Below are 25,985 nucleotides of genomic sequence, written 5' to 3'. Positions count from 1 at the left end.
GCACTTGGGCCATCCTCCACTGCACTCCCTGGCCACAGCAGAGAGCTGGCCTGGAAGAGGAGCAACCGGGACAGAATCTGGTGCCCCAACCGGGACTAGAACCCGGTGCCCTGACCGGGACTAGAACCCGGGGTGCTGGTGCCGCAGGCAGAGGATTAGCCAAGCGAGCCGTGGCGCCAGCCCATGATTCACTTTCAGAAATAAAGGAGTTAGTGAAATGTGATCCCTGTTAAACATAAGAGTGGGAATAAGAGAGGGAAGAGATGTATAATTTGGGGCATGCTCGGGCTGACTTGCCCCAATTGGTAGAGTTGGAAACATACCAGGGGATTCCAATTCAATCCCATCAAGGTGGCATGTGCCAATGCCATCTCACTATTCCAAGTGATCAATTTCAGTTCACAATTGATCATAATGAAAGGACTAAGAGTCAAAGGGAGCACATAAACAAGTCTAGTATCTGCTAACACCAACCGATAGAATAAATAAAGGGGAGAGTGATCCAACATGGGAAGTGAGATACTCAGCAGACTCATAGAATGGCGGATGTCCTAAATAGCACTCTGGCCTCAGAATCAGCCCTAAAGGCACTCGGATCTGGCTGAAAAGCCCATGAGAGTATTTCAGGCATGGAAAGCCAAGACACTCTGGCAAAAAGATCTCTGTGAGTGAGATCCCAGTGGAAAGAACAGGTCTTCAAAGAGGGAGGTGCCTTTCTCTGAAGGGAGGAGAGAACCTCCACTTTGACTATGACCTTGTCTAAACAAGATAAGAATCGGAGAACTCAGAGGGCTTCCATAGCCTTGGAAACTCATAACTGGTGCATAGGGAGATTACTGATACCATAAACAGGAGTGTCAATTGGTAAAGTCAACAACAGGAGTCACTGTGCACTTACTCCTCATGTAGGATCTCTGTCCTTAACGTGCTGTACACTGAGGCTTAATGCTATAACGAGTACTCAAACAGTATATTTCACTTTGTGTTTCTATGGGGGTGCAAACGACTGAAATCTTTACTTAATGTACACTAAACTGATATTCTGTAAAAAAAAAAGAAAAAAAAAAAAAAAAAAAAAGAAAGAAATTATCAATTCCCAACTTGACTCTCACTGGGATTAAACATGACAATAGGTCTGATCTGATTTCATCATCATTTAAAAAAAATCATCTATTATTTTTCACTTTATGTTTCTGTGTGGGAGCAAACTGTTGAAATACTTACTTAAGGTATACTAAGCTGATCTTCTGTACATTAAGATAATCGAAAATGAATCTTGATGTGAATGGAAGGGGAGAGGGAGTGGGAAAGGGGAGGGTTGTGGGTGGGAGGGACGGTATGGGGGGGGAAGCCATTGTAACACATGAGTCATACTTTGGAAATTTATATTCATTAAATAAAAGATTAAAAAAAAAAAAAAGAAATAAAGGAGTTAGTTAGGGCTAACTCCTAAGTCAAAGGAGTAACTGAAGAAGATAACATAACAAAACAAAACAAACAAACAAACAAACAAACAAACAAAAAACCACGTTAAAAACTCTAGGTTATATTCTTAGCTCTTGGGGGATCACTTCATCTTTGCAGGTCATAGTTTCCAAATACATTAAGTAACCTCTGTTAGTACAGCCATTATGGAGAACAGTATGGAAGTGCCTCAGAAAATGAATAATAGATCTACCTTATAACTCAGCTTTCCCACTTCTGGGAACAAAATCAGTGTACCAAAGAGATATCTGCACTCCCGTGTTCACTGCAGTATTGTTCATAATAGCCAAGATACAGGAATAAACTAGATATCCATCAATGGATGAATTTATAAAAAATGTGAAATATATACACAATAGAATTTTACTCAATCATAAAAAGAATGAAATTCTGATATTTTCACAGAAGGACGGAACTGGATGGAGGTCATTATGTTAAGTGAAATATGCCAGATACAGAAGACAAAGATTGCATGGGTATCCCTCGTCTATGGAAGTTAAAAAATATATATATGTTGATATGAAATTAGAATAGTGATTACCAGAAAATGTGAAGGGTAGGGGGAGAAGGGATACAGGGATATTGGATATAGGATAACAAAACACAGAAGTAATAGGTTTTAGTGTTACACAGCATAGTTGGGAGAATGGAGTTCACAATAATTTATTATACACTATATGAAGAACTGGAGCAGAGGAGCTGGGAAGCTATTCACATAGAGGTGGGGATGCTAACCACCTGATCTGACCAGCTTACACTTTATGCATTTGTTGGACTATTGCACTATATCCCATAAACATATATAAGTTTTACATGTTAAGAAAATAATTTTTTAAGTAAAAAGTTAAACAGCTAAAGTTGCTTTTTAATTCAATATTAATACTCAAATGGACATCAGCTTTGTATGAAAATGTGGCTTCAAATTTGACTTTTTTTAAAAAAAATTATTTATCTGAAAGTCTGAATTGAAGAGGAGAGACAGAGAAATCTTCATCTGCTGGCTCAGTCCCCAAATGGCTGCAATGACTGGGGCTGGGTCAGGTAGAAGACAGGAGCCAGGAACTTCTTCCAGGTTTCCTACATGGGTGGGAGGGTCCCAGGGACTTGGGCCATTCTCTATTGCTTTCCCAGGCACATTGGAAGGGAGCTGGATCAGAAGTAGAGCAGCTGGGACTAGAATCAGCACCCAGATGGGATGCTGGCACTGTAGGCAGCGATTTAACCTGCTATGCCACAGTGCTGGCCCCTTGGTTTGTTTTTGTCTCATCTCTCATCCCGTTATTTCTACTACAAAAATCCCTAGGGTGCTTGTTTTATGACTAGAGAGAAATTAGATATATGGAAGCCATGAAACTGCTCTTATTCAGCAGTGAAGCTGAAAGGTCAGAATTCTAGATAAAAAATAATTCACTGTAAGAAGCCAGAAGAAAACAGACCAAATCTAAGAGGCTCATAAGAAAGATAAAAGTAGGGGCTGGTGCTGTGGCACAGTGGGTAAAGCCGCTGCTTGCAGTGCCAGCATCCCATATGGGCACCAGTTCAAGTCCTGGATGCTCCATTTCTGATCCAGCTCTCTGCTATGGCCTGGGAAAGCAGTAGAATATGGCCAAATCCTTGTGCCCCTGCACCCACGTGGGAGACCTGGAAGAAGCTCCTGGCTCCTGGCTTTGGATCAGCGCAGCTCCAGCCATTGCGGCCAACTGGGGAGTGAACCAGTGGATGGAAGACCTCTCTTTCTCTCTCTCTCTCTCTCTGCCTCTCCTTCTCTCTCTGTGTAACTCTGACTTTCAAATATATAAATAAATAAATCTTAAAAAAAAAAAAGACAAATCACTCCAATTTGGGCCATTATCAGGGTTGTAATACAGACAGGAGATCCTCTATCTTCACTTTTAGTAGTTCTGGAAAACACCTGACTTTTCACAAAGTTAGTTGTAGGGTGCCAAATAGAGTGTTCAGAGAGACAGAAATACAGTTCAATAAAAGAACGGGTACAAAACCCTGGGAGCATATTGCTATTGAATAAATGTTTGCTTTTAACAATGGAAAAGAACTGACAAGCTTATGAAATCTGCTGGTCCTAAGAATCCAGGGGCTAATGACTCTGAGTAACAGAGGAACAGGTACAGTCTTGAGCAAGATTTTCTTCTGCAGCCTTTAAAAGATTAATATTCAGCAAAAGTGACATGATTTCATAGAGTTGGGTTTTCAGATTCACCTCTTAAATTTAATGACGTCTCCAGGTGGCTTAGGTGGTTAGTCTTGTGCCACAGGTATGGTTAACCAAGAAAGACATTAGCATGGGTTTCTAATCCTTGCTCTTAGGAAAACCCAAACACTAATTATCCCACAGTGCTGACATACAAAATATAAAATGAAACACTCTGAAGATGGTGTTTGGTATCTCCTTCACCAATTCTTTTTGTCAAGGCCAAGTATCTCACTCTGTGTCTTTAGCTTAGAACGCTAGACCTACCTAAGTTAGAAAATGGCTTTACAACTTGAAAGACATTAAAGAGCCCCATATCCTGTAACAACTGTTGTTTCTAAAGATTTTAGAGCATGAGTTTCCTGACTACCTTGTTGAGTGAGCAAATTCTCAGCAGAGTCTCTTTCTAATCAATCTTCCCCATCCTCTTGTTCCTTCTTCTAGACAAAAAAAAATTAATAGTAAGCTCATTTTGCTTTCTAGGAATTTGCTAAGTCATGCTAAAATTAATCACTTTTAATTATATAATTACCATGAGAATGTTAATAAAAATTATTCCTTTATAATTCGGATGGTGTTCTTAAAAATTACCATCCAAGGTTTACTAATATCTTAGCAATAAGCATTTCATAGTTAAGTAAAGAATATCCTACTGGAGTTTAACAAGTTTTAGAAATGTGTAATTCAAGAGGAGCTTAAGCTAAAGGCTTGGGGAAATTCTGAGTTTGCTCTATTTTTAAAATCCATCATGCACTAATACTGTTAACAGTTCAAACAGAATACCTTACATGCTATTCAAATATTTGTGGGTCTTTAAGCTTTTATATAAATAAGGATGTCTATTAATTAAACAAGTTGGAAAAAGTCAATGAGATCTGTCAATGTCTTTGGATTTGATCCTTTGAAGTTTAAAGGATTAAACAATCAGTGCCACTATGGATTTATAACTCACATGCAGTGAGTTTCTGGCTTTTTAATGTTTCCCTAAGAAAATTTCATTACACAGATATATGATAAATACTTGATCCACAGTATTTTAAACTACTGTAATTAGGTTACAGCTTGTACCATTAATAGAATAGAATTTTATCAAATATGGGCATCACCATAACAATCAGATAAAAGATACAGCAATAGTTTAGGAGCTGAGAATGTAGATGGAGCAGGGTTTAGAAATGCAGTTTATGGTCAATAAAACACATTCAGAGAGGATGGAAGGGATTAAGGATATGACGCATTCAAAATGCAACCAAAGTCAAGGTCTAAAGACCATAAAGTCTAAATACTGGGTAAACGACCACAGCTATAATACAGCTAAGGATTAACAACTTAATTACTTGTTTACCAAGAGGTTTTCAACTCAATTTACTGGAATTTTTGTGTATGAGAAAACATTAAGAAGTCAAAATAAAGAGGTTATTTTTATATAGAAGTCAAAATAAAAAGAGGTTATTTCTGTAATAAGTGATGAAATAGAAGCAACTCTATAAAAATACACTATCTTTACATAGAATTGCTATTAGCAATAACTTACCTATGAGAGATACAGATTTACATATACAAATATATTTTCTATAGCTAGCTCCCTCCCTCTCCCCCTTCTCCCCTCATCCCTCTCTCCCTAACTCCTTCTCCAAACTCTTACCAGTTTAGTTCTAGTCAAATAATATCTGTTTGGAAGTAGACAGAAAAGGACCATGTATGTGACATAGATGTAAAGGAGTTAACTGTAATTCTTAAATTTTTTCCTTCAAACCTTAAATGTTTCCTTCTTGATTTATCTGTCAGCCATGTATTTATTAATTCATTAATAAAATGCTGGGTATCCTGATCTCTAACCTCATTTATCGCCACGTCTATAACCTCATCCATAAACCCCCCATTTTTTTTTTTTTTTTGACAGGCAGAGTGGACAGTGAGAGAGAGAGACAGAGAGAAAGGTCTTCCTTTGCCGTTGGTTCACTCTCCAATGGCCGCCGCGGCTGGCGCGCTGCGGCCGGTGCACTGCGCTGATCTGATGGCAGGAACCAGGTGCTTCTCCTGGTCTCCCATAGGGTGCAGGGCCCAAGGACTTGGGCCATCCTCCACTGCACTCCCTGGCCACAGCAGAGAGCTGGCCTGGAAGAGGGGCAACCGGGACAGAATCCGGCACCCCAACCAGGACTAGAACCCGGGGTGCCGGCGCCGCAAGGTGGAGGATTAGCCTAGTGAGCCGCGGCACTGGCTGCCCCCCATTTTTCTTTAACTCCATCATTCTCCCTCTAGTTCAAGCCACCATTATTCCCTGCCTGAACTACTACAGTAGTTTAACCGGTTTTACTTTTATTGTTTCTTCCTTGTCTTCCATTCTTAACACAGTAGCCAGAGTTATCTTTAGAAATAGTTCTATCATGTCAGCCTTCTACCTATGATCTTTCAATGGCTTCCCATATCTCTCAAAGTAAAATCCAAAGTCATTATTTCAAGCCTAAAAAAACCCAAAACTGAAAACATCTTTGATTTAATCAAATAGCTGGAGACTCAAATGCTATACAATATAATGAAGTAAGCTATAGGTCATAGCTCAGACCTAAGGCACATATTCAAATTCATCAATGGTAATTACCAAAACCAAACTTTAATCTTTGACACAGAATTACATTAAGTTTGTATGGACATATATTCAAGTACACTCAGCGTCACATTATTTTAAAAACAGACAAGCCAGGAAACAATCTAAAAGTCCATTAATGGGGGCTGGCACTGTATACCTGTTGAACAATTGACCATTTCCTCCATGCCCCGCCAGCTCCCAGACCCAGGCAACCACCATTCAACTCTGTTTCTATCAATTTGACTATTTTAGATGAATCATGCAACAGGGATCATGTTCTTCTGTGACTGGCTTATTTCATTTAGCATAGTGTCTTACAGCTTCATCCTGTTGTTGTATATCACAAGATTTCCTTCTTTTTAAAGGCTGAAAAGTATTCCATTGTATATACACATAAGTGTGTGTGTATGAATATACCTTTTGTTTCCCATTCACCTGTCTATAGACCTTAAGTTGTTTCTGTACCTTGGCATCATGTTTTGCCCCTTCAGTATATGTAATAAATAATTCATCTAAACCTGGAAAATGCTGTAGAAGTCTTTCTTCTTCTTTTTTTCAATTTGACAGATAGAATTATAGACAGTGAGTGAGAGAGAGAGAGAGAGAGAGAGAGTCAGAGAGAAAGGTCTTCCTTCCATTGGTTCACCCCCCAAATGGCCGTCATGGCCAGCACTGCACCGAATGGAAGCCAGGAGCCGGGTGCTTCCTCCTTGGGGTACAGGGCCCAAGCACTTGGGCTATCTTCCACTGCACTCCCAGGCCACAGCAGAGAGCTGGACTGGAAGAGGAGCAACTGGGACTAGAACCTGACGCCCATATGGGATGTGGGTGCCACAGGCGGGAGATTAACCATGTGAGCCCCTCTGTGAGAATTTAACACAAACCCCACTGCAACTATGACTCTGTGCTTGTTCCACAAGATGGACTGAAACCCTTAAGCCTACCACAATTTTCATGAGGGTGGGGCAGGCAGAAATGGAAGTCTTTTACATCTTGGAGATTCTAATAGAAAGCAAGGAAGTCTGCTTTGGCATCATTGATGAGAGTCTTCAACCTGTTGACTTCTGTCAGCGCAGTAGTCACAGTCCTGTTTTACCATTTCCTCTGCCTTGGAACTCTCCAAGGTTCTGACACTTAATAGAGGCCTAGTAACCTAGAGTGCAGCACTAAGAAAACCAAAGTCTCTGAAAAATGGAATGGTAGGTTTAGTGGTCCTCTGCCATTTCTAAAACTTGATGCGCATCTCTCCTACCCATTTGGGCTATACCTAAGAATCATCCCAACCACAGCCTCCACTTGCTTCATGGCATCCCTGGCACATACCAAAACCTAGTGACTTCCCACAGCATCTAGATCTATTCTTTTCTCATTTCAATCTTTCTCTCAAGTCCACTGTGAGTATTTTAGAAACAAAATCCAATGGATTGTGGGAGAGATTTAATCTAACCTTGATTTCTTTGATCTGATTACAGCCATTGCAGCTGGAAAAATATTTCAAATGTGCAAATTTCTAAGACTATTTTCTCCACCCATAGAAAGTTCCTAAGAAAGGGAAAAACAAGGAAAAGATAAGGGTAATATGATCAGCAATAGCAGTTTTCCTGTTCCAAATATGCCCTTCAGAATTCCAGTAATTGGCTATCTTAAGCAGAGAAACAAGTCTACAGTGAGCTGACTGCTATCCCATTTCTCTAACTGAAGGAGAGAGTAAGCGCAAGAATAAGAGAGTGAGTGTGTGTGTTTAATTGTGGTGTTTTTTGGGTATAACGTTTCAAAGAACTGTCAGAATTAACCCTAAAAGAATACTTGGCTTGTACTTCATTCTGTACCATACTCCAGTCTGCACAATCCCACATTGTGCTATCCCAACCTTTTCTTGTAATGAAAAACATCCAGAAAACATGATTTCTCTTAAGAAACTTTGAAAAGCTTTCGAATTCCACAGATAAACAAAAAAAAAGACAAGTAGAAGTAACTTAAAAGGTGATTAAAGTGGAACTTAAGATTATTTCTTAGCAATTTTTGCATATGCAGATAGGAGATAGAAGGCAGAAGACATGAGGTAGTATTGACTAGAGGAAACAGAGACTTACTTTTTGGCCCAGGGGGTGCCTCTGCTTCCTCTCAGAAGTGGGAATATGGGGGCCAGCACTGTGGCGCAGCAGGTTAATGCCCTGGCCTAAAGCGCCAGCATCCCATACGGGCTCTGGTTCGAGACCCAGCTGCAGCTCTGGCCGTTGTGGCCGACTGGGGAGTGAACCAGCGGATAGAAGACCTCTCTCTCTCTGCCTCTCCTCTCTCCGTGTAACTCTGACTTTCAAATAAATAAATAAATCTATCTTTAAAAAAAAAAAAAAAGTGAGAATGTGGCAGTCTAAAGGTTAGAGCACGGGCTCTGGAGTTAAAACATCTGTGTTCCAAATCCAGTACCACTGTGTGACTTTGGGCAAGATACTGTGTCTTGGTCTCCTTAACTTAAAACAGAGATAATAACCATATCTACTTCAAAAGATTTTTCTGAGGATTATTAAACACTTCAAATGAAACCTGGGGCATGAGGTCAACAGCTTGACTGCCTACTACCAAATGCAGGACTACTCTGAGTCTAACCCAGCCTCATCTCTTGCCTGGGCTGCTGTAACGGTCCTAACCAGTCGCCTTGTTTCTTGTCCAGCTCCCCTCCAGGCTGTTTTCCAAACAGCAGAGCGATCACAGAAAAACTAAGTAACACCATATCTATGCTCTGCTTGACACTCGTTATAAAAGTCCAAGCTCTTACCACGATCTATTTTTTTTTTTTTTTTTCCAAGAGGAGTTTTATTGATGGCTTTGGTTCATTCCCTTCCAAAAGACCAAATGAACTGAACAGTGGTAACCTTTAGATTTTATTGTCTTCATAGCAAAACAGAAGACGAAGATTAGAACTGGATCACTTGCCCCTTTCTCTTCTTATCTCCTCCCAATTCAAAGTGTTTACATCTCTTAATAGCCAACATTCTCTTGGATCTGCAGTTGGGCTCCACACACTCAAGCCTCAGCACAATCTTCTTTGTAGTTTTAGCCTTTTTCCGGAAAATCGGCTTAGTCTGTCCCCCATAGCCACTCTGCTTCCTATCATAACGCCGCTTTCCCTGGGCATAGAGAGAGTCTTTGCCCTTCTTATACTGTGTCACCTTGTGGGGCTGGTGCTTGCCACACTTCTTACAGAAGGTCCGGCGGGTTTTCGGAACGTTCACCATGTTGCTGGAACGCTATCGGCTCGGAAAGAAAGCCTTACCACGATCTATTAGGCCCTACATGATTTCAACCACTGCCTATCTAACATATGCAACCCCTCACCATCTCTCCCCACTTGCCATCTCATCCCACTCTAGCGACACTGGGTTCCTACCTCAGATCTTTTGCATTGCTTTCTTTCTCACTCACTCAGGTTTCTGCTTAAATGTCAACTCATCACAAAGGCCTCCACTGCCCCGGGGCTCTGGCTGCTTTTATTTTTCTTTTTAGCAGTCTTCATTAATCATTTTAGATTTATTTATTCTATTTCTTTTCCTCTGTTTTTTTTTAGGATGTAAATAAACTTCAGTGGACAAGATTTTTTGAACATTTTTTCCCCCTGTGTCTCTTGGATCTAAAACAGTACCTGGCAAATAAATTATTTTTTGAATTGACAAATAAATATTTGGTATTATTATCCCATCTGTCACATCTTAACCAGATTATTCCAGCAACTTCCAAGCAGCAGTTTATGCTCAGAATCTCTTGTCTCATATTTTCCAACATACTACTACGTCATATTCACTACAACACTACTTTCGTAAGGTTAGAGCTGACACCTGCAGCTCGGTGTGCTCTGTAAGTTATTAATGGTATGTAAAAAGAGAGACCCGATGATTAAGAAAGTTTGAAAACTATAGGATTAAAGACATTTGTGTTATCTCCTACAAAAATTCCCTGCCCTTACTAACCTGCAGTGTAGATCTCCAGAAGGATTTAGTATTCTCACTGTTTGTCACTACAGAAACTTTCCTCAAAGAGCAGGTCAAGGATTGGCTTTTGTAACATGCTTTAAGAAATAATGGTCTGGGGCCAGCACCACGGCTCACTTGGTTAATCCTCCTCCTGCGGCACTGGCATCCCATATGGGCGCTGGGTTCTAGTCCCAGCTGCTCCTCTTCCAGTCCAACTCTCTGCTGTGGCCCAGGAGTGCAGTGGAGGATGGCCCAAGTGCTTGGGCCCCTACACCTGCATCAGAGACCTGGGAGAAGCACCTGGCTTCTGTCTTCAGATCAGCGCAGTGCCGGCCGTAGTAGCCATTTGGGCAGTGAACCAATGGAAGGAAGACCTTTCTCTCTGTCTCTCTCTCTCAAAGTCTATAACTCTACCTGTAAAAAAAAAAGAGTCTGGAGGCCGGCGCTGTGGTGCAGCAGGTTAAAGCCCTGGCCTGAAGTGCCAGCATCCCATATCGGCGCCGGTTCGAGTCCTTTCTGCTCCTCTTCCGATCCAGCTCTCTGCTATGGCCTGGGAAGGCAGTAAAAGATGGCCTGAGTCCTTGGGCCCCTGCGCCCGCATGGGAGACCTGGAAGAAGCTCCTGGCTCCTGGTCTCGGATCGGCACAGCTCTGGCCATTGCAGCCAATTGGGGAGTGAACCAGCGGATGGAAGACTTCTTTGTCTTTTTTTCTCTCTCTGCCTCTCCTTCTCTCTCTGTGTAACTCTTTCAAATAAATAAATAAATCTTCAAATAAATAAATAAATAAATCTAAAAAAAAAAAGTAACTATCAGGGCTATAAACAGAACTGAAAAGACGACGACTGTGTTTGGTGCTGTAGCCGCTTCCCTTTCCCACCTTGTTTCTACAATCTGTGGTGTTTCTTTCTTACTAACAAGGCTTATAAAGCAATCAATCAAAAGGAAAGAGGAATTCAAATAATCCTTGTTAGCAGATAACAAGATTTAATATGTAGACAAACAAAGACTGCACCAAAAAAACTTCCGGAACTGATAAATAAATTCAGTAAAGGTGTAGCATGCAAAAATCAACATAACAAAAATCAGAGTATTTTTACATACCAATAATACACTTCCTGAAAAAGAAATCAAGAAAGCAATCTCATTCACAACAGCTATCAAAAAATATACCCCAAACAAATAAAAATATCCTAGTAATGAATTTAACTGAATGAATGATCCCTACTCTACAATGCAAACTACAAAATACTGATGAGGAAACTGAAGAGGAACCAAATGAATGGAAATACATCCCGTGTCACTGGTTACAAGAACTGTTAAATTGTGTACATTACCCAGGGATTTACAGGTTCAATGCAATCCCCTCAAAACACTAATGGTATTCTTCACAGAAATGAAAAAAATCCTAAAATTCATATAGAACTATAAAAGATTCTAAATAGTCAAAGCAACCTTGAACAAAAAGAACAAAGCTGGAAGCATCATAATACCGATCTGAAAACATACTACAAAGCTATAGTAACCAAAACGGCATGGCACTGGCATCAAAACAGAATTGAGAACTCAGAAATAAATCCAGGCATGTATAGCTAACTGATCTTCCACAAGGCCACAGCATTCCCCCCAAATACAATTTGCGAAAGAATAAAGGTTATTTTCTTCAACACATGGCACTGGGAAAAGTATAGATATCCATATGCAGAAGAATTAGATCCTCTCTCTCACCTTATATAAAAATCAACTCAAAATGGAATAAGATCCTAAATGTAAGACCTGAAACTATGAAACTGCTAGAAGAAAATATAGAGGAAAAACTTGAAGACATTGGTACAGGCAATGATTTTTTGGATAAGACCCCAAAAGCACAGAAAACACAAGCAAAAAATAGACACAGGGGATTATATAAAATTAAGAAGCCTTTTTTACACCAAAGGAAATAATCAACATGGTAAAGGGATAACTTGCAACACAGGAGAAAATATTAACAAACATACATCTACATCCAACAAGGGACTAATATCAAGAACTCAAAAAACTCAACAGCAAAAAACCCAAATAATCAGACTTAAGGTAAATGATCCATATAGACATTATTCAAGAGAAGATACACAAATGGCCTATAAGCAAATGAAAAAATGCTCATTGATACTAATCATCAAGGAAATGCAAATCAAAACCAAGAAATCTCTCACTCCAGTTAGAACGGCTAAAAGAAAAAAGACAAAATAACAAATTCTGGCAAGGATGTGGATAAAAGGGAGCTCTTATGAACTGCCGGTAGAAATATAAATTAGTGTAGCCAATCTGGAAAACAATATGGGGAATCATCAAAAAACTAAACACAGAACTACTATGATCTAGCTATACCCACTACGAGGTACATAGATCCAAAGGAAATACAGGTTATCAACGAGATACCTGCACTTGCAGACTTATTGCAGCACTATTCACAACAGTCAAGACACAGAACCAACTGAGCTTATCTGGTGACAGATGAATGGGTGAAGAAAATGTGAGATACACACATACAGGAATGTTTTTCAGTCATAAAAAGGATGAAATCCCGTCATGTGCAGAAACATGGATGGAACAGGAGAATATTGTGCTATGGGAAATAAGCCAGGCATAAAAAAGACAAATACCCTATGTTCTGACTCACATGGAAGCCAAAAAAGTTGATTTCACAGAAGTAGAATAGCAGTTACTAGAGGGCAGGAGGGATAAGAGAAGATTGGTAACAGGTACCAAAGTACAGTTAGATAGGAAAAACAAATATTAGTGTTTCACAGCACAAGCAGGTGACTATAAAAATGTAATATATATTTCACAAATAACTAGGAGAGGAGAGAGAAGGTTTCCAACATAAAGAAATGACAAATGCTTAAGGAGGTAGAAACACTAATCACCCTGATTTGATCAAAATGTATATTATATACATATTTTGAATAACACTGTTCTTTATAAATATGTACAATTAAAAACTAATTTTGAAAAAATAAGTCAGTCTCAAATTACATAAAAGTGTATTGGCATAGATCTGTGAAAAGAGTCTATCTGGGCGCCAGCGTTTGTGGTATAGTGGATAGAGCCACCGCCTGCAGTGCTGGCATCCCATATGGGCGCTGGTTCGAGTCCGGGCTGCTCCACTTCTGATCCAGCTCTCTACTATGGCCTGGGAAAGCAGTGGAAGATGGCCAGGTCCTTGTGCCCCTCCACCCATGAGAGACCCGGAGGAAGCTCCTGGCTCCTGGCTTCAGATCGGTGCAGCTCCAGCCATTGCTGGCCATCTGGGAAATGAACCAGTAGATGGAAGACTCTCTCTCTCTCTTGCTCTCTGTATAACTCTGCCTTTCAAATAAATAAATATTAAAGAGAAGGAGAGAGAGAGAGAGAGAAGGGAGGGAGGGAGGGATGAGTAGAGTCCATCTGGGCTTCTAACTGAAAAGAATAATCTATTTGGGTTCTAAACTAGTTTACTTTTTCTTTTGGTCCATAAACAATCTTCTTCAATGAGGTTGTATTTTCAATCTTTTGCTTACATACTATAGCAAGCAAAGAGAGAGCAGACATCCAATGTTTTTAGATTCATCTTAGTAACCGGTATACCCAACCTCAGCAAGGAAACAGATCATGTAAATTATATTCTTAGTAATAATTCTAAACTTTGTAAAAATTTCACGTGACCACTATTTTTCATGACAGAAATACTGAGAAGCAATATTTACTGAAATCAATATATTAATTACGAAAATCTGAGAAATTTTTTCTGCCTATAAGAATTCAAAAGATGGATCAAAAAGAGGTATACAGCAGACACATTTCAGTGTCCCTGTCTGCCATATACTGCTGGACAGTCCTTGCTCATAGCAGAGAGTGGCCTTGCTTTATACTTAGGTACAAACCATATACTATACCTATATATTAAATATGTGGTGTATACTACATTGGTACACACCTGATCCAGAAATTATTCCAGGAAACTTTTCATCCCAATAAAAGGAACTCCAATTTTCTTCAGGTAAAATTCCCACCTAATTCTTATTTTGAAAGAAACATTTATACATTAATGTATATGGGTACTTCAAAGAGTTTATATAAAAATGGAATTAAAAGATAAGTTTACTTTTGGTGCAGAAAAAATTTTGAAATCCATGCAAAGTTTTTTTCCTAATGCATATTTTCCATGAAGATTTTGAAGGTCCTCCTATATGGACATATACTTTGGAACAGAAGGACTCTTCTGGGTTTCCATCAAAAGACCACAATTCCCTTGTAACTCTAGATATAAAGCTGCATTTTCCACAGAAGACAATCACAACTGCAGAGACGGCCTGATTTAGTCTCAGGCTGGTCCCACTCCCCTTGCAGGTGATGGTTAGGAATGGTATATTCTGAAGGTTTCTCTCGCTCATTAACTGAGTTTATTAACCTGAAGCAATCTTTAGCTGCAATGCCAGCCAACCAAACTTAAGCACAGATTTTAGGAAAAAATTTCTCACTAAGAAAAAGCCACAGGAAGAAATGACCACTCCTTTCTCTGAACACTATTATCCCTGCATGTGAAGGCTGGAACAGCCATAGCAATTTTACTAAGAACAAGGCTAACTGCAGCTTCAGTCTGCTGCTTGCCTGGCCCCCATGCCAGCGGCCCAGGGGTCACATTTTGAGAAACTCTGAGTTTACTCTTCGGGATTCACCACTCTCCCCAAACCCCACTGTTCCTCTGGCTCTGCCCTCCAGGAAGACACTTTTCCCTACCCGCCTTGTGGACTCAGCCTGCATCTGTTGCCCCTCCATCCTTCACCACCGGCCCTCCTGTGGCTTCTGCATCTGCTCTCATGCGTTGCCCACCAGTCTTCTCTTGGCATCACCGGGGGCAGTGGTCCTGACCAGCCAGGTCCCCTCTCAGCTCACTCATCTCCCTTTCTGACTACCACATTCCAGATTTATCTTCCTGAAGTGTATGTTTGGAGATCTCTGCTCGTATTCAGTGATCTTCGATGGCTCTTGGCCACAGCATGAAATCTAAGCCCCTGGAGCTTAGTATGCAGGCAGTCTACATGCTATCTATCTCTGACTGTCCACTTGTACAATCCTAACCAAGTGCTCCCTCACTGGGCCATGTTCTGCCTCTGTTCCCTGTCTACATGTGCTCCTTCTCTCAAATAGCTCCCCCTGCAAAGGCCCAGCTCCAGCCAACTATGTGCTGTCTTACTGTCTAGACCGTGAGCCCCTTGCGTGCAGGGGGCATCTGTGTTCACTCTGTATTTCCCGTGGCAGCTAGCACCCGGACTTGTACTTGATAAGTGCTCAACAAATGTCTGCGCAAGTGGAAAAAAAAAAAAAGGCTAAAACTGAGGGTGGCAGAGTGAAGGCTGTGAAGAACCTGGAGTTCCTGCCAACACCTGGGTCTCCAATCAGCCACTGCTAAAGGCTGCCCTTCCTCTGGACTTCATATAAAAGGGAGCAACACATTCCCTCATTTCTCAGCCACTGTAAGATTTTTATTACTTATAGCTGAAAGGTTGCTGAATTAGAAAGGACACTGTGACTTGGATTGCAAAATGAGTTGAGTCAATCAGACTCCTTTAGGAAAATGAGAGAAAAAAAAAAGGGAAGATGGCAATTAGTTATGAGGAACAAACTGAAAGAATACATAAAAACAGGGAGCTCATATGAATCATTGCAAAAAGGAATCAGTAGACAGAGGAAACTGGTAAGGAGAGAGAAGGAGAGAGATATGTAGCAAGAAGCAGAGAACGTAGAAGGAAAAGCATTATTGCTATTTAAGAAAAAGACAGCCTTTAGCTTTCCTGTTCTGATGATGCCCAGCTAAGCCGCATTTCTTACCCTTGAATTACCATGAGACATCTATGTAACTTCACACTGTATCTCTCCCTCTCTCTCTCTCTCTCTCTCTCTCTCTCTCTCTCTCGACAGGCAGAGTTAGACAGTGAGAAAGAGAGACAGAGAGAAAGGTCTTCCTTCCATTGGTTTACTTCCCCAAATGCCTGCCATGGCCAGCGTGCTGCAGCCGGCGCACTGCACCGATTCGAAGCCAGGAGCCAGGTGCTTCCTCCTGTTCTCCCATGTGGGTGCAGGGCCCAAGCACTTGGGCCATCCTCCACCACCCTCCCGGGCCACAACAGAGAGCTGGACTGGAAGAGGGGCAACCGGGACAGAACCTGGCGCCCCGACCGGGACTAGAACCTGGTGTGCCGGTGCCGCAGGCGGAGGATTAGCCTAGTGAGCCGTGGTGCCGGCATGTATATCTCTATCTAAGAGCTAGGTTGAGTGTGTACTCTACTACTTACGGAGTCCTGTTTAGGACACATGGTAGACAGAAAGACAAAAGTCCAGGGCTAGTGCTGTGCTGCAGCAGGTTAAGGCACCACTTGCAACACCAGCATATCATTTCAGAGAGTCTGTTAGAGGCTCTGTTGCTCCACTTTTGATCCAGCTCCCTGTTAATGTGCTGGGAAGGCAGTGGAAGATGGTCCAAGTATTCAAGGCCCTGCCACACACACGGGAGACCCAAAGAGTTCCGGGCTCCTGGTGGAGTGAGCCAAGAATGGAAGACCTTTGTCTTTCACTGTGTTTCCCATCACCTCTCTGTCATTTTGCTTGTCAGGTAAATAAACAAAGTTTTTTAAAAAGGCAAAAGACCAATTAGACTAAAACTGTAAGTTAAAGGAGGCCAACGATAACAGATGAAGCACTACAATACAGCTCCAGTGATAATAAAACTTAGCAACAAAACTAAAAAAGTAGCCGGCGCCGTGGCTCAATAGGCTAATCCTCCACCTTGCGGCGCCGGCACACCGGGTTCTAGTCCCGGTTGGGGCGCCGGATTCTGTCCCGGTTGCCCCTCTTCCAGGCCAGCTCTCTGCTATGGCCAGGGAGTGCAGTGGAGGATGGCCCAGGTGCTTGGGCCCTGCACCCCATGGGAGACCAGGAAAAGCACCTGGCTCCTGGCTCCTGCCATCGGATCAGCACGGTGCGCCGGCTGCAGCGGCGGCCATTGGAGGGTGAACCAACGGCAAAGGAAGACCTTTCTCTCTCTGTCTCTCTCTCTCACTGTCCACTCTGCCTGTCAAAAAAAATAAAAAATAAAAAAAAAAAAAAACTAAAAAAGTAAAAAAGCAAAAAACAATCCATGTAATCATTATTAAAATACAAATAACCAAAGTCTGGTCATTAAAAGAGAACAAACTATCTAAGTGTGAAAGATGTTCCACAGATAGCACAAAGGTATCTGGATCACACATTAGATTTTCAAATCAAATCCTGACAAATTTTTACCTTCTTGTTTTCATGCTTTTAATGTCAGAGCTTTAAAACCCCCAGCTAATGGCAATACAAACTTACCAGCTCTGCCTGGAAAGGCCAATGATCTAAGTGGGAGAATGGGTCAGACGGCAAGAAAACAAACTCACCCTAAGCATAAGGAGGTGGCTGTAGCAGGTTTACTCCTCAGATCAGACCCCGCATTGTAGCAGTCAGCTTCTGGCTGTCCTGCCCACTGTTTCCACGCAGCACGTTCAATAAATCTAACTGTGCTCAGTCCACTTCACTGCCCAGGTGAATTCTTTCATCAATAGCAACACAGGGCTCCATCAATTGCTTCCTGTGATAATTTTCCCTCTTCAGTCTCTTCAGCTGGTGCCTCTCCCTTCTTTTTCCTCCTCCCCAACTGAGTTCTACTGCTATTACTCCATGTTAGTCCTGAATGCATTTCACCTTGGTTGCTGTAATACTTGTCAAGGTGACCCGTGCTCCAGCAGCTCCCAGTTCCAATACAAATTAATCTTTCTAGAGCAGAATTCTGAATATGTCATTTCTTTACCAAAAAATTCTCAACAGTTCTTTCACGCTTATAGTATTAATTAGCTCATGCTGCTCCTTGGCCTAATAAATATTCAGAAGTTGATCATAATGATAGGACTAAGAGTCAAAGGGATCACATAAACAAGACTAGTGTCTGCTAATACTGACAGAATTAAAAAAGGAGAGAATGATCCAACATGGGAAAGTGGGATACACAGCACTCATAGAAAGGCAGATGTCCTAAATAGCACTCTGGCCTCAGAATCAGCCCTTAAGGCATTCAGATCTGGCTGAAGAGCCTATGAGAGTATTTCAGGCATGGAAAGCCAAGACATTCTGGCAAAAACAAAAACAAACCAAAAAACCCTATATGAAAGATCTCTGCGAGTGGGATCCCAGTGGAAAGAACAGGTCATCAAAGAAGGAGGTACCTTTCTCTGAAGGGAGGAGAGAACTTACACTTCGACTAGGACCTTGTCTAAATATCATCAGAGTCAGAGAACTCAAAAGGCTTCCATAGCCTTGGTAACTCATGACAAGAGCCTAGGGTGATTACTGATGCCATAAACAAGAGTGTCAATTGGTAAGTCAACAACAGGAGTCACTGTGCACTTACTCCTCATGTAGGATCTTTGTCCTTAGTGTGCCGTACATTGTGAGTTAATGCTATAACTAGTACTTAAACAGTATTTTTCACTTTGTGTTTCTGTGTGGGTGCAAACTGTTGAAATCTTTACTTAATACATACTAAATTGATCTTCTGTATATAAAGAGCATTGAAAATGAATCATGATGTGAATGGAAGCGGAGAGGGAGTGGGAGAGGGGAGGGTTGTGGTTGGGAGGGAAGTTATGGGGGGAAAAAGCTATTGTAATCCATAAGCTGTACTTTGGAAATTTATATTCATTAAATAGAAGTTAAAAAAATAAAAAAAAAATTCAGAAGCTCTATCATATATGCTTTCAGTTGTCTAAGCCCTTACTCTTATCACCATCTCCTCTTCCTACTTTTCCTCCATTTGCTCCAGTCAACCTGAACTGCTTTGTTCTCCATATAAACCTCATCATTTTCTAATTTTGTACATTAGCTCATGCTGTTACCTTTATCTGAAATTGAGCGACTCCCCCCTCTCTACATTCTCTTCCATTTTTGCGGGAGTAATAGGTTGTTAGAAACAGTAGTACATTCTGATTAATAAAATCAACATGAGTAAGGAGATGCCAAACCACTGTAAGGACTGCAAAGCCCGCAATGCTTCACAAGAGCATGTACACTGAAATGAGAGTTTACTGGCAAGGGCAGCAGAGCTTCAAGTGCAGACCACGTGATTGCAAGTCCTTCAGGTTCCAACTGACACGGCATCTCATGCAACAAAGGCTCCCTGGCTCTTTAAGCCTTGGCATTGTTAAACAAATATATCTCACTCTGAAATACTTGAGAGCAAAACACCACACATTTTCAACTTGCAGTCCACAGCAGTAAAAAGTGAATACATGTTAGGTGCTCAATAAATGTCTGCAGAAATTTATTCTTGGGCTATTAGAAAACAAAAGGACATTGAGGTTCCTTTTTCTATATAATAAAATACAAGGAAAATCCCTTTCAAAGGTTTCTACTTCTCTCTCAAAGGCAATTTGAGTTTTAGCTAAACATCCTTTAGAGTGTGGTATGGTTTCAATGTGTGGCCTCAAAATGGCAGGTGTTGAAACTTAATGGCGGCCGGCGCTGTGGCTCACTAGGCTAATCCTCCGCCTGCGGCGCTGGCACCCTGGGTTCTAGTTCCGGTCAAGGCGCTGGACTCTGTCCCGGTTGCTCCTCTTCCAGTCCAGCTTTCTGCTGTGGCCAGGGAAGGCAGTAAAAGATGGCTCAAGTGCTTGGGTCCTGCGCCCACATGGGAGACCAGGAAGAAGCACCTGGCTTCGGATCGGCACTGTGCACCGGCCGTGTCGGCCACTTGGGGGGGTGAACCAACGGAAGGAAGACCTTTCTCTCTGTCTCTCTCTCACTGTCTGACTCTTCCTGACCAAAAAAAAAAAAAAAAAAAAAAAAAAAAGAAAGAAAGAAAGAAAGAAAGAAAGAAAAAGAAACTTAATGGCTAACATGAGGGTGTTGGCAGGTGGGGTTTTTAAGAGATGATTAAATGACAAGGATTCCACCTCCCCCCCCCCCCAAAAAAAAAAAAACTCCGAGCCTTTTACCCCATCAATGGGATTAAGGCCTTTTTTTAAAAAATGTATTAGAGTTTATTTATACAGTAGAGTCCATACAAGAATGAAAAGGCCTTAATCTTGACTGTATTACAGTCTAGTCTAACAGTTATATGCAACAGTATGAATGACTTTCCCAAATAAAGTGTTATGTCAAGGAAACAAAACATGAAAACACATGATGTGTGTTTACATTTGTGTAAAACTCAAAATCCAACCAATTAATCCATACTGTTAGACAACAGGATGGTTATAATCTTTGGAAAAGAGAAATTCAGTTGTGAATGGGAGGGGCCAGAGGATTTTCTAAAGTGTTTGTTATGTTATAGGTATGAGTTACATGTGGCTTTTTTCACTTTTTAATTTATTGAATGCAAAATTTATAATCTGTGCACTCTTTATTTTAGAAAACTTTTATTTAATAAATATAAATTTTGAAGATACAATTTTTGGATTATAGCGGTTTTTTCCCCCCATAACCTCCTTCCCACCCGCAAACCATCCAATCTCCTACTTCCTCTCCCATCCCATTCTTCATTAAGATTCATTTTTAATTATCTTTATATCCAGAAGATCAACTCAGTATATACTATGTAAAGATTTCAACAGATTGCACCCACACAGACACACAAAGTATAAAGTACTGTTTGAATACTAGTTTTACCGTTAATTCGCATAGTACAACACATTAAGGATAGAGATCCTACATGGGGAGTAAGTGCAGTGACTCCTGTTTTTTTTTTTTGTTTTGTTTTGTTTTTTTTTTTTGACAGGCAGAATGGACAGTGAGAGAGAGAGAGAGAAAGGTCTTCCTTTGCCGTTGGTTCACCCTCCAATGGCCGCCGCGGCCGGCGTGCTGCGGCCGGCACACCGCGCTGATCCGTTGGCAGGAGCCAGGAGCCAGGTGCTTTTCCTGGTCTCCCATGGGGTGCAGGGCCCAAGCACCTGGGCCATCCTCCACTGCACTCCCTGGCCACAGCAGAGAGCTGGCCTGGAAGAGGGGCAACCGGGACAGAATCCGGCGCCCCTACCGGGACTAGAACCCGGTGTGCCAGCACCGCTAGGCGGAGGATTAGCCTAGTGAGCCGCGGCGCCGGCCTCCTGTTGTTGTTTTAACAACTGACACTCTTATTTTTGACATCAGTAATCACCTGAGGCTCTTGTCATGAGTTTGTGCACTTTTTTTTTCTCAAGATTTTATTTATTTATTTGAGGAGTAGAGTTACAGAGAGACAGAAAGGTCTTCCATCCACTGGTTAACTCCCCAAATGGATGCAACAGCCAGAGCAGAGCCAATCTGAAGCCAGGAGCCAGGAGCTTCTTCTTGGTCTCCCATGTGGGCACAGGGGCCCAAGGACTTGGGCCATCTTCTACTGCTTTCCCAGGCCACAGCAGAGAGCTGGATCAGAAGTGGAGTGGCCAGGACATGTACTCACACCCATACTGGATGCCGGTGCTGCAGGCAGAGGCTTAGCCACTATACCACAGCTCTGGCCACCAATCTGTGCACTGTTTTGATGATTCTTTTTATGTCTGTGGTACCTCTTGTTATATTTCCTTTTTTCATCGCTAATCTTATTGATTTGGGTCTTCTTCGTTTTTTTGGTTAGTTGGGCCAATGGTACGTCAATTGTGTTTATTTTTTCAAAAAACCATCTTTTTGTTTCACTGATCATTTGTATGTTTTTTGGTGTATCAATTTTGTTGATTTTTCTTCTCTAATTTTAATAATTTCTTTTCTCCTTCTAATTTTGAGTTTGGTTTGCTGTCGTTTATCTAGGTCCTTGAGATGCAATGATAGCTCATTTATTTGGTGGCCTTCTCAATTTCTTGATGTAGGCACCAACTGCTATAAACTTTCCTCTTTTTTTTTTTAAGATTTTTTAAAATTTTATTTGAGCGTTAGAGTTACAGACAGTGAGAGGGAGAGAAAGAAAGGTCCTCCTTCCGTTGGTTCACTCCCCAAATGACCAGAATGGATGGAGCTGTGCCGATCTGAAGCCAGGAGCCATGCGCTTCTTCCTAGTCTCCCATGTGGGTGCAGGGGCCCAAGAACTTGGGCCATCTTCTACTGCTTTCCCAGGCCATAGCAGAGAGCTGGACTGGAAGAGGGACAGTCGGGACTAGAACCAGTGCCCATATGGGATGCTGGCGCACAGGCGGAGGATTAAGCTACTGCACCATGGCACTGCACCAGTCCGAAGCCAGGAGCCAGGTGCTTTTCCTGGTCTCCCATGTGGGTGCAGGCACCCAAGCACCTGGGCCATCCTCCATTGCCCTCCCGGCCCACAGCAGAGAGCTGGACTGGAAGAGGAGCAACTGGGAATAGAACCTGGTGCCCATATGGGATGCTGGCGCTGCAGGTAGAGGATTAACCAAGTGAGCCATGGCACCGGCCCCAGGTCTTGCTTTTTAATCCACTCAGCTAGTCTGTATCTTTTAATGAAGAGTTGAGCCCATTTACATTCAAGGTGACTATTGGTAAGTAATGACTTAGCCCTGCCATTTTCCCATAAATATTACTATTGTTTACTTTGGATTTCCTTTGTACTTTTACCACATTTTCTGCCTTCACCTTCTTTCATAGTAATGACCATGTTTCTGTGTTTCTGTGTGTAGCACATTCTTAAGCATCTTTTCCAAGGCTGGATGAGTAGTGACAAATTCTTTCAATTTCTGTTTGTTATGGAAGGTCTTTATTTACCTTCATTCATAAATGATATCTTTGTAGGGTACATATTCTAGGTTGACAGTTTTTTCTCTTAACACTTGGGACTATATCTTGCCATTCTCTTCTAGCCTGTATGGTTTCTGATGAGAAGGCAGCTATGAGTCAAATTGGAGATCTTCTGAAAATAATTTGGCGTTTCTCTTGTATATATTTTAGAATCTTAATGTTTAATTCTGGAGAGTTTGATTACAATGTGTCATGGTAAAGATCTTTTCTGGTCATGTCTGTTAAGAGTTCTATGTGCTTCCTCTACTTATATGTCCCTTTCTTTCTACAAATTAGGAAAGTTTTTTATATTATTTCACTTAAAAGGGCTTCTAATCCATTCTCTCTTTCCACACCTTCAGGTACTCCTAAGACCTGTATGCTGAGTCATTAGATGGTATCCCTGCAATGCTGTTTTTTAGTTTTCTTATTTCTTCTTTATTGTGGTCTGACTGTACTGCAACAAGAACCACACGAAGAATCCATGCAGTCCTCAGTGTGGGCACAGATTCCTCAGTAATGATCCTCACCTGGCAATCAGGGAGCCCGGAGTGTGTGAAGCTGCCCACAATGACTGTCCAGAGACTAAGCCACGCCCTGCACCCTCTCACACAGCCACAGTGTTTCCACAGTCCCAGCACACAAGGCTCCCACAGTTTCGAGTGCCCAGCCCCCTGTCAATTCTCCCAGCCAGACTCAGGCATCTCCTCTCAGCTGGTTACTGGACACGAGGACACTAGCTGGCGCAGTTGTTATTTATGTCCAGAATGGTGCCTACCCTCTCTCTGCCAGTTACAAGACAACAGATTAAGGTGGTCAGGGAGAGAGAAACATGCCGCCCCCTCTTACCGCTAGGCTGGCAGGTACGCTGTCCCCTACAGAGCTCCAAGCCGGACTCATGGCAGGCTCTCCCTGCAGCTCTAACACCAGTGGCTTGGGCTGCTGCAGTCTCACCTCACTCTCCAAGGCTGATGCTTGAGGCTCTCAGCTGCTGGGGTCCTGGAGTTTCCTCTGCAGTTTTCTCCCTAACTCTTCCCTCAGACTGCACTCTCTCCTCTTTTCTATCTTTCCCTAGACTACAGCAGCAAGCTCCCTCCTTATTCTGCCATCTTGGACAATCTTGGATCAAGTCATTAAAAGAGGCTTCCTGGATAGTTAGGTTTCTCACTGTTCAGTTTTCTGACCCTTTAGGACAGTGTATCTCTCCTCACCATGGCTGTCAAAACCTTCATCCTGGACTTCCTAACCTCCAGAATTGTGAGAAAGTTCTCCTCTTTTAAACACAAAAAACAAATTTTTATTTATTTGAAATACGGAGGAGGGGGAGTGGGGGGAGAGGGGGAGAGAGAAGCAGAACCACAGAAAGAGTAATTTTCCATCCGCTCATTCAATCACCAAACGCCCACAACTGCCAGAGCTGGGCCAGGCCAAAGCCAGAAGCCGGGAACTCAATCCAGGTCTCCCATATGGCTGTCAGGGAACCAAGTACTTGAACTGTCACCTGCTATCTTCCAAGGTATCCATTAGCAGGAAGTTAGAATTGGAAAGGAAGCCAGGACTGAAACCCAGGCACTTCCATATGGGATGCAGATATCCTAAGTGGTGTCTTAACCACTGTACCAAATGCCTGCCCAGAATTTCTGTTCATCATAAATTATCCAGTCTGAGGTATTTCTGTATACAGTACAAAACAGATGAAGACAGACTGTAACAAGCTAATTAAAATGCATGATGATATCACATTAATGGAGAAATAGAAGTTTCTGAGAAAAGTTAAATCAAAAAACTAAATGGGAATTGAGCTACTAGCTTACTAGCGACTCAAGTCAGAATTTCATAGCATGATTATTTTATTTGGAATGCCAGAACCACTAACAACAAATATCATATGTTATATGTAATCATACTGTAAAACATAATTTCAGATAGACATTTTCAGAAATGTTAACATACATTCTGAAAGCAAACTGAATGGATTATTTTGCATTATAAATAACTTGTCCCTCTTTTCTTTTCATTAATTTCAATGAGTTTCTCTAAAAAGACATTTTAAAAAACGGTGACAATTACTATGTCAGTAAAAGAGGAACTGGTGAGTCATACATATGGAAAATGGGTAACAAACTAGCTAGAAGTCACATAATAACCAGGAAACATGTACCCTTATGTTACAGCCTATCAGCATTTGACAACCAAACAAAATTATCTGCATATGAATACATTTAAACAGTTGAACTTTCTTTGTAAGTTAAAAAATAACACATTCCCTAGTAAATGAAAAACCAGAACCATTATTAACAGAGAAATGGTTAAAAGCAATATAAATATGTTCTTGGCCAATTCTATCAGGGTCCACAGAGACATAATCCTGATTCAAAACAGGATATAATTGATATAATTATCAATGTTAGAGAGTCAACTCTCTCAATGGCTTAATAAACATTTACAGAGCACTTACAAGATGCTGTGGGCTGGAGTCAGTGCTGTGGCGTAGTGGGTAACGCCACCGCCTGCAGTGCCAGCATCTCATGTGGGCGCTGGTTCGAGACCCTGCTGTTCCACTTGTCATCCATCCAGCTCTCTGCTATGGCCTGGGAAAGCAGTAGAGGATGGCCCAGATTCTTGGGCTCCTGTACTCAGCATGGGAGACCCAGAAGAAGCTCCTAACTCCTGGCTTCAAATTGGCCCAACTCCGGCTGTTGCAGTCATTTGGAGAATGAACCAGAAGATGGAATCTCTCTCTCTCTTTCTCTCTCTCTTCCTCTGCCTCTCTGTAACTCTGCCTCCAAATGAATAGATAAATCTTTAAAAATTTTTTTTAAAAAATGCTGTGGGCTAAGTCACATCTGCCAGGTGCCAGAGATACAAATATAAATAAGTAACATTCTTTACCATCAAAGGAGTTCAGTCTAGTAGGAGGAACAAACCTGTAAGAAACCAATCATAAAACAGCCAGTGTGCCAGCGCAGCGGCTCA

At 41.7% G+C, this 25,985-nt stretch overlaps 2 protein-coding genes across 6 annotated transcripts in view; both read right to left on the bottom strand.

Annotated features, from left to right (window-relative positions):
- SIK2 (salt inducible kinase 2) overlaps positions 1 to 25,985 on the bottom strand; it is a 149,562-nt gene that overhangs the window by 68,908 nt on the left and 54,669 nt on the right. The window lies entirely within an intron of this gene.
- LOC100357544 (large ribosomal subunit protein eL42) lies at positions 9,076 to 11,266 on the bottom strand. Its single transcript, XM_070078289.1, has one exon. The coding sequence runs from the start codon at positions 9,524 to 9,526 to the stop codon at positions 9,206 to 9,208; it is 321 nt and encodes a 106-aa protein (XP_069934390.1). The 5' UTR covers positions 9,527 to 11,266; the 3' UTR covers positions 9,076 to 9,205.

This window comes from Oryctolagus cuniculus, chromosome 1, assembly GCF_964237555.1.
Source record: "Oryctolagus cuniculus chromosome 1, mOryCun1.1, whole genome shotgun sequence".
Taxonomy (NCBI): Eukaryota; Metazoa; Chordata; class Mammalia; order Lagomorpha; family Leporidae; genus Oryctolagus; species Oryctolagus cuniculus.
This window is presented reverse-complemented; position numbering and strand designations above follow the sequence as displayed.

Coding starts and splice junctions, on each gene's coding strand:
- LOC100357544 (XM_070078289.1), bottom strand. CDS start 9,526: ATGGTGAACGTTCCGAAAACCCGCCGGACCTTCTGTAAGAAGTGTGGC.